Source organism: Camelus ferus, chromosome 13 (genome assembly GCF_009834535.1).
Source record: "Camelus ferus isolate YT-003-E chromosome 13, BCGSAC_Cfer_1.0, whole genome shotgun sequence".
NCBI classification, from domain to species: Eukaryota; Metazoa; Chordata; class Mammalia; order Artiodactyla; family Camelidae; genus Camelus; species Camelus ferus.
This window is the reverse complement of record NC_045708.1, coordinates 26638826-26647545: the sequence shown is the minus strand read 5'-3', so window position 1 is coordinate 26647545 and position 8720 is coordinate 26638826. Positions and strand designations below refer to the sequence as shown.

Sequence of the window (8720 nt, the reverse complement as noted above, 5' to 3'; positions counted from 1 at the left end):
AAGGTCGTAATGCATTTGTTCTGAGGTCTGTTAGTTGAAATTCACCAGTGCTAGTGACAATAAAGATGAGGCTCTCACGCCCCAGGGTCTCAGTGATGGGGTCCACGGAACTTCTGATGCTTGGATTAGCCCTCTGAGTTCCTCAGGAGTATCAGCCTGCTGTGTGGATGTCTGACGGAAACAGGGATGCGGTCTAGAAGATGCAGAGTGTGGTATTTCTCTTGTACTGGCAACGAGCAATTTGGAACAGCAGCTCTTTGGATTAGAACTTTAAAAAGAATTCCAAGGATGTCGTGTACATAGCCTAGGCTTTAAAATATAAAGAAAAGGCTACAGTAAATTCTGTTGTCCTTCATTGAGTCTGTTAGGGGGACCCAGTTAGGACACCAGTGCTGTATTGTCAGGGAGTCTTGGAACTAGCACATCTCGATGGGTAAGAGTTCTTTCCTGTGAAAATGACAGCACGGACAGGCTGTGTTAGTGGAATCTTGGCATCAGTTCCTCAGGACACCTGGAGAAGGGTAAAAGCTGTGACTTCAAGCTTGAGATTAGAGTGTGGGGGGCATGCTCGAAGACTCAGTGGAACACAGCTCTTCTGGGCGGACTGCGGTCCTTCCACTGAGCCTTCAAGCCCCAACCAGGATGGCATCAGGTCAGAGCACCTCTTCAGGGAAACACTGAGCACTCAAGGCCTTCCAGCCGAGGGGAGGGGTTAGTGCCTTCTGAGGTACGCTACTGGTAGAATCTGACTGAATGATGGAACTCACTCAGCTTGCTGGTCTGCCCTGAATCGAAGATTCATGTGCTAAGCTAGTCTTCTGGGACCCCGAAACCAGAGGAGTCCTCAGCCTCCAAACTTTGAGTCTAGCGTATGGGAAATAGTCAAGTGTAGTCGTCTCCCTGCCCTGGTCCCGTTGTTAATACGTTGAACTGCGGGTGAGGCTTGGGCTCATCAGAGGGAGTGTAGGATAGCGGGGTTGGATTTTCTGCAGCGTAGGGTCGGGGAGGAGCCGAGGTCCAGGCTACTCACAGCAGACACTGTGACTTGTGTTTCTTTCCAGCAAACGTTTTCTCAAAAGCTATAGGTTTGAGTCCCTGCCATTGCCTCCTCACCCGGGTAGTCCGAAACTAAGGAGGAAGGTGTCTAGTGACTTGGCAGGAGGGGATATGATGATACGGTATAAACCCCAAACTCCAAAAGGAGGTACTAGAATTGAATTGCAGTGGGGATGATGAAAAGACATCAAATAAAGGAAAGACGGAGGCCAGAGAAGCCCAGGTTAAGGAACAAGGTGTGGACCAGAATTGGGGGGGTGGGGGGCGGGGTACAGAGAAGCAGCTTCATTTGGCTGGAAATAAGGGATGGTATGGAGCGTTGAGGATGAGAAAGCGGCTGCTCCACTTGAGCGGCTACTGCAGAAGGACTGAATTCCAAGTCTCACTGTTGAGCTGGCAAATCCCAAAGTTGGCCGCATCCCGAGACGACCTGGGCTACTCTGCCTTCCATCGTCCGGCCAGGAGCCTGGCTGCCAGACCTTAGATGTTTCATGACTTGGGGCAGTGGTGTGACTTCTGACAAATATGTAGGTGGTGATCAGGGGGAGGGTACGGCTTCTTCACTTAGGAAACTAGCTTTTTATTACAAAGGGCTTATGACAGGATAGTAGTGCTTGCTGAGACCCAGATGGAAATTATCACTTCTTTGGTGCAATAATCCCTTCCAGTTGGGCCTGAAAAACAAAAACAAACTCCATTAGTATTGGAAACTTGCAGCCTAACACAAATAGCTGAGAGGTGATAAAAGTCTCTGGGAAGAATAATCCAAATGCTGCCACTCTAAGTGTTTCTTCCCTTCGTTCCCAACTCCGTATTTTCCAGATTAGCTGGTTTCTGGCTTGGCTTGCAGTCTTGTTGCATTAGGAGAAATGGGAGCTGTCCCGGTTTCCATACAATAGCTGCTCAGTGTATAATACAAGGCATTGAAAAGGAAATTGAATAAAAGTTGTTGAAATAGTTGTTTTTCATGGCTCAGATTTCAGGCCTGACTACGTCTGCTAAGTTAAACATTGGGCTGTCTGGTTTGAGAGCCTGGGATCTTTGTGCTGGGACAAGAGGTTTAGGAAACAGCAAATTTTCAGCCACTGAGACAACTTGACACCCAATTAGAGAAAATTGCTACCAGTGAGTAGTGAGCTGTCCATCTTGTATGTAAAGCTTCAGACACTTGGGAGTTATTTACTCTGCTCTTCTGGCAGCCAGTAAAATAATTCACTATCATGGTGTGTGGACAGTTCTTTAAGTAGGTCTATCCTGGGGACTGCAAACACTGCTTTATTTGCAATGCAGCTTTGAGCTAATAAAAATAACTCACTTCTAAAGAGTCCTTCACCCTGGGGATTACAAGGTTGCTTGTAAATGTTAGAGATGCCAAGGTATTCGGCTTTGCTCTCGCCGCCAACACCATAGGAGGAGCTGGGGGACTTGGGCTTGGGATAAAACAGTATGGCAGATAAGGGAGGCAGCTTCAGAGACCGCTAAGTAAACATTCACATTTGGCTGTGAAAGTGTCTTTGTTTTGTTAAACTCAGCTACAAAATCTACATCATCCACCACTAGCAGTTAACACAAGCCCTACTTTATCTCAAACGCCTGGCCTTCTTGGCTTGTAGCACCAACAAGCCTGCCAGTCTCAAGAATGTAAGCTTTCTATGAGACCAGGGAGGAGAGGGAGATACATCCAGGGGCCCCTTCTGGCCAGGGCCATGGAAGACAGCCACTCCCTGTCAATAGGCCATATATCTAGAACAGAGGTTCTCACACTTTAGCAAGCATCAGAATCACCTGGAGACCTTGCTGGACTGGCTTGCTGGACTCCGACTGCAGTTTCTGATTCAGTAGGTCTGGGGTGGCGCAGTAATTTGTATTTCTATAAGTTGCTGGGTGATGAAGTTGATGCTGGTCTGGGACCCTACCTCTAATAACCTTTGGACCAGACAGAGAGCCTGGAATTTCAGAGGCCTGGCCCCGCTGCCCGCCCTTTTCACTAGCTTCCCCCTTCTGCCTCAGCTCAGTCAGATAAACATATGCCACTGGCAGAGAGGCTTTGGTGAAAAAGCCTGCAGCTGAGTTCCTCTGACCACACACCTGGGGAAGGTCCCTGATTTGAAGTGGTTCTTTTGTCCCTTAGGGCCTTCCCTGCCCACCCCAGATGCAGTGCCTTGGTGGGAAGTGCAGGTGGTAAAGCACTCCCCTGGAAGCCCGCTGCAGGGCCCCAGGCCACTCTGAGAAGGCTCCACAGCACCAGCTGCTGTGGGCAAGACGGTCTGCTTTGTGCTATACCTGCCTTTCCTGGACGATAGACAGCTTTTATCCAAGACGGGGAAATCCTCCACTGGAGAACCAGGCAGAGATGTTATGGGCGTTCAGAGTTGAGAAGAGAGCCCCCCTCAGAGCCAGTTGGATGGAGAATCCTAGTAATGATCCCTCACTTCCTCCCACTCCCCAGGTCAGCTTCCTTTACCCCTTGGAGCACGCATGGCAAGTACTGAAAGGCATCGCAGGAGAAGGAACTGAATGCTTGGCCTGCTGGGCTGGTGGGGTGGGGGTGCGGGAGCGCCCCAGGCCTGCGCATCCATTACCTTCAGCTGCTGATTTGTCCGCTTTAGAAACTGAATCTCCTCGTTGTGCTTCTTCTCCTCCACCTGCCTCCTCTCGCTCTCCCGCTTCTCCGTGGCCTCGCATTTTGCCTTCTGCTCATTCACTTGCCTCTCCAGATCTCGCTTTTCCGATTCTAATTCTGCAATCTGAGGACAGAACCCCAGTCATCCTGGGATGTCGCCAAGTGAGTGTCGGGGTGCGGGGGGACTTGGGACACAGCTGTCCAATCAGAGGCATTGCCAGGGGCTGTACTGCCACCCAGTGGGAGGTCAGTGACTGGCAGGGCATGTCCAACAGGAGACGACTCTGCCGTGATCCGGATGACTGTGACACTGTGCATCAAGGGGTCCTCACTGATGGGAGAGCCCCCAAGGGGGCCAGAATTTGGTGCTGGATTGACTACATGTGGCCCTGGGATGGGCAGAAGAGTCCCAGAGGCCAAAGGCTCCTGGGGAACCGACTCACTTTCCTCTCCATGTCTGACTTCCCCTGTTCGGCCTGCAGTGCCTTCCTCATGCCAAACGCCACACTGCTCTCGTACAGGGTCTGGTAGGCGGCGATGGTCATGCGGATCTCGTCCCGGACACGCAGCAATAGCAGCCCTCGCTCCGCACAGTTAATGGTGACCTCACGGATCAGCTCATCTTCCAAGGCACACACACAGCGAGGTCACAGAAGGCAGGTGGGAGGGGAAAAGTCTACTGCAAACCACACACTCTGGTGTGTGTCCTCCTCAATGGGAGAGGCCTCGGGGAGGGGACTTCAGTGGCCCCCGGGGCCTTGCCATGTGGCCATTGCTCTGAACTTGGCACTTGAGGGTACAGGCCATCAGCAAGCCCCGTTTGGCCGGCACAATGGGAGATGAGCCCAGGCTTGTTTGCAGCCATGGGACTCCTCTTCCACCATCAGGCAGAAACTGGGTGCTGTTCAAAGAAATCTGACTTTTCAATTTGAAGATGGTGGCTGTTTTAAAGCAGCTGGGAAATCCGATGTGCCCCCTTGGCTGGACTGCTTTGGGGCTGGAAACAGGGTCTAGGGCTTGCCCACCCATCTCTGTAAATGCTGACTTGGAAGGCAAACCACACTCAGACCAGAATCACACTTGGACAGAAGAGAGCCTGCAAGCCCCCTGCAGCTGCCTCAGGGTTTGGACGTGCTTTGCATTTCCAAGTCCGCGTGGGCCAGTGAGACTGGACTGAGGGCCCGCCATCTGACACTGCCACCCGAGGAGGGAGATCTCAAATCCCTGTGTCTGTTGGTTAACAACAAATTACCCTGCAATATTTTTCTAGACCAAGGGCTGAATGTTGAAGGACGAATATAAATATAGAACATTAACTTTTTCTGATTAAAAAACTAACACGTGCTTGTTATAGAAACCTTTGGTAAAAACAAAGATTTAAAATGGAAGTTCTTACTCCAAACAGCTGCTCAGGGATGAAGAACCCGGTTGTCAGGAACACGGTAACTGGTAGGGAAGGTGGGCTGGGAGGGGGAAGAGGGTGCAGTTAGCAGTTCCTGGGTAGGGCAGGTGGGGGCGACAGACATTCCAGGATGGGGTTTCAGCTCCAGGGACTCCGGGCCTGGTTCCATGCTAGGGGAAGGGAAGGCGTACACTCCCCTGCAGATGGCTCACCAAAACACTGCGAGTACAGCTCCCGGCGCACGGGGCAGATGCCGGTCTCCCGGGCCTGGCGCTGCTGCAGCTTCAGGTCCAGCTGCTCCTGGAGGTGCACCACGTCCATCCTGGTGCTGGGGGTGCTGGACACCTGCTGGATCCATAGCTGCGTGTCCTCCACCCACTCCCTGAAGCACAGACACAGCCAGGCTGAGCCAACCCCATTCACCAGAGAGGGTCCTTGGGCCATGAGCAGAGATGGCCATTGGTGTTCTCTGCCTGCCAGGAGTGAGGGGCAGGCAGCTCTGTCCTCGACCCACCAGAATCCTCCATCTCTCTCTCTCTCTCTCTCTCTCTTCCTTGAGGAGTGTGCAGCTCCAAAGCCACACCCACTGTGCACCCTCCACAGGGCCCTTACCTTGGGGCTGGGCAATACCTTGGGGCTGGGCAGTCTTCACCCTCCCACTATCCTCCATGAAGTTATCACCCCTGGCCCAGATCTTATGCTCCTAACACTCTGAGGACAGATTTATGGTGGTTGTTGCTTGATCTGAACAGAGGGTCCAATGGGAGTTTCCACTGACTTGAGGGGTGGGAGACACAGGGGACCATGACCCTTGTGCCGGCCAAAAAGAGGTGAACATATGTATTGGAGGATGTATGTATAGGGGTCCTCCATATGTGTCAGAGACAGCCAGTTTTTGGAATCACGAGGGGGAGGCTGAGGGTAGAACGGCCACAAGGGAGAGGATTCCATGCATAGCTGAGAGGGAATCAAGTGAAAAATCACCCTCCCTTCCATCTCAGAGGAGACTGTGGTCTGTCTTTTACTGTTTCCCCTTTCCATCATAACTTAAAGACTGCTGTCAACTTAGTATATAAAAATAGTTGAAAGGCATGTCAGATGGTGATCAATGTGGCTGCAGAAGAAAGAAGCACGGTGAGGGGATGGTGAAGAAAGGGGCTCTCCTTTTGTAAAGGAATCTGAAGGAAAGCCTGCCTCCTCACGGCAATGATATTTGAGCAAGATCTGAATGAAGAAACAAGGAAACCAGGTGGATATGGGGGGAAGAGGATCATGGGCAGTGAGAAGGTCCTAAGGCAGGGGGAATGTCACTGAAGTGTTTCAGAAACAGCAAGCAGAGGCCCCCGTGGCATTAGCACTGTGAACAAGGAAGAGAATAACAGGACATGAAATTATGGATACATCAAGGGCCAGATCATGCCCGGTCTTCCGGGTCATTGTAAGGACTCTGGATTTTCATCTGAGAAAGATGGGGAGCCACTAAAGAGTTTCTGGCTGAAGACTGCCATGATCTGACTTATGATATCAGGGCTGTGTGGGGATGGATTATAGGAGCAAAGAGGGGAAGCAGAGTTTTCAGGTAGGAGGCTGTTGCAGTAGTGCAGGTGACAGTGATGGGAACAAGATAATGGAAGCAGAGTGAAAAGCGGTCAGATCTGGAAAATAATTTGAAGGTAGAGCCAAAAGAATTCGATGAAGAATAGGACACATGATGTGAGAGACCAAAGGGAATGAAAGGTGGCCTGAACCCCTAGTGGAAAGGAGCAGACCGAGGATGAGCTGGTTAGGGGAAGAAAGAAATTATGATTTAGTTTGGACCTGCTGAGTTTGAGACGTCTGTTAGACATCTTCGTGAAGGTAATGAGGAAGGAGCAGAATATATACATCTGGAGTTTAAGGGAGAGAACAGGGCTGGAAATAGACAGGAGGGAGCCATCAGCATATAGATGGTATTTAAAGCCACAAGCCTAGTGACAGCACTCAGGAAACAATGGTAGATAGGGATCATCACCCCACACCCTCCCAGGATCCAGCCACCTGCAAGTTCGAGGAACTCCGGACTGTTGGGAGGAAATCCCAGCCAGAAACAGAGATAGGATACCTCCTCTCACACTCCCAAGTCCTGGGATGAGAGGCCTGGGCTTCCTCCCAGCCACTGCTCCTATTTTCTTACCTTGGGGGCAGGATGGCATTCAAGATTTCTTCTGCCTGCTTTGTAGGATCTGGGACACAGGAAGTTGAGGGGAGCTTGGTCTTTGGTGGCTGTGGGACAGGACCTGAGGGTCCAGGCTGCTGGGGGCTGACTTTCAGTGGCCGTGCCTGTGAAGTTAGGGCAGGAGATGATTCAGACACTCAATTCCATGCATCCTGGCCCTCTGGGTTGCTCCAGATCTCCGGCACAACTCTCCCCTATTCCCAGATCACTCTCCCCCCATCTGTCTTCTCAGCAGAAGTTACGTTTCAGAGGTGAAGTAAGCCATGTAGTCTCTGGTCCTACCCCAACCCAATGCTTGTAGCTCCTTGAACAGATATTTCTGGCACAGTTGCTCAGGCCTCTGCTTTCACACGTCTAGTGATGGGGCAATCACTACCCGATCCATTCTTGGACCCTGCTACCCTGATAAAGGGTGAGCCCCAACCATCTCCCTGTGACTTTCTTCCCCACCCGAAATCTGCCCTTTGGGGTCACCTAACATCTGGGCTTCTTGTACAGCTCTCCCAACCTCCTTCCCCAGTCCTATTTCCTTTACTCCCAGTCGCTACAGCCTCTGTTCCTCGGGACTCCCGATCCTCAAGGCAGGGATCTGCCTTTCCCATGGAAGATTTCTGCTCCCCCACCCTCTGAGACCCGTCCTTACTTTGGGGCTCCGTTTCTCCGTGTTCCGGCTCACCAATACCGGGGTGTCATACTTGAGCAGAGAGTCCGCAGGGGGGATCATGGCGGCGGCCGGGGTAGTAGCCCAGCAGTGGCCCTCCAGCCAAGGCCTTGTTTTTTGTCACCATGGAAACTTCCTCTCAACCCTCATGGCCTGGGCGGGGCTTCGGAATGGGGCGGGGCCAGCAGCGCGCGAGTTCCTCTCTGCGCGGCTTTCCTGGAAAGTTCTCCCGTGCTAATCTTGTCAGGCCGCCAGCTCACCCGGTCTCCTCGGTACTCTCGGAAGCAGGGGAAACAAGGGTTCTGAATCCCTGCGCTACGTTTTTGCTCGCGATTTGAATAAGGTGCAGATCACCTTCGCTGACCCTCGATTTTGTCACCTGCAAAATCTGACTCCTCAGTGATGAGTGGGGACGATTCCCAGAGGAAGGCATCTAAAGTTCCCAGGTTTTAAAAAGTATGTTTTTAATTAAATGGAGAAATGGCACGTAACAGAAAGTGTAGGAACAGAGGGAAAATACTAATGATTTGCCCATGGGCTACCATCTATGATTGCATTTCCTTTTCTTCCTTTTTCCTTCGTATTTCCAAACGTAAATGTAATCACAGTCTGCGCACAATTTTATATCCTCCTTCCGTTTAACAACCCAGGGTTTTTTTCCATTTGTCATAGAGAGTTTATAAATAGCATTACGAAAGGCTGCATAACATCTTTCCTACTGCTAGGAGTGTAGGCTGTCCCTGTGTTTAGTAATGACTAATAA

At 51.3% G+C, this 8720-nt stretch overlaps 1 protein-coding gene across 1 annotated transcript; it reads right to left on the bottom strand.

Moving 5' to 3' along the window:
- Positions 1-38: 38 nt before the first annotated feature.
- Positions 39-8114, bottom strand: DNALI1 (dynein axonemal light intermediate chain 1). Its single transcript, XM_006186334.3, has 6 exons — positions 7940-8114; positions 7255-7400; positions 5294-5463; positions 4123-4301; positions 3639-3803; positions 39-1730 (listed from the first exon to the last, which is right to left on the bottom strand). The coding sequence occupies exons 1-6, from the start codon at positions 8018-8020 to the stop codon at positions 1695-1697; spliced, it is 777 nt and encodes a 258-aa protein (XP_006186396.2). The 5' UTR covers positions 8021-8114; the 3' UTR covers positions 39-1694.
- Positions 8115-8720: the final 606 nt, after the last annotated feature.

Bases quoted from the DNA above. Each gene is read 5' to 3' on its own strand.
- DNALI1 (XM_006186334.3), bottom strand. From the start codon at position 8,020: ATGATCCCCCCTGCGGACTCTCTGCTCAAGTATGACACCCCGGTATTG. The intron at 7,401-7,939 runs GTAAGGACGGGT...CTAACTTCACAG, and splicing joins CGGAGAAACGGAGCCCCAAA to GCACGGCCACTGAAAGTCAG. The intron at 4,302-5,293 runs GTGAGCCATCTG...GTGCCTTGGAAG, and splicing joins GCTGTACTCGCAGTGTTTTG to ATGAGCTGATCCGTGAGGTC.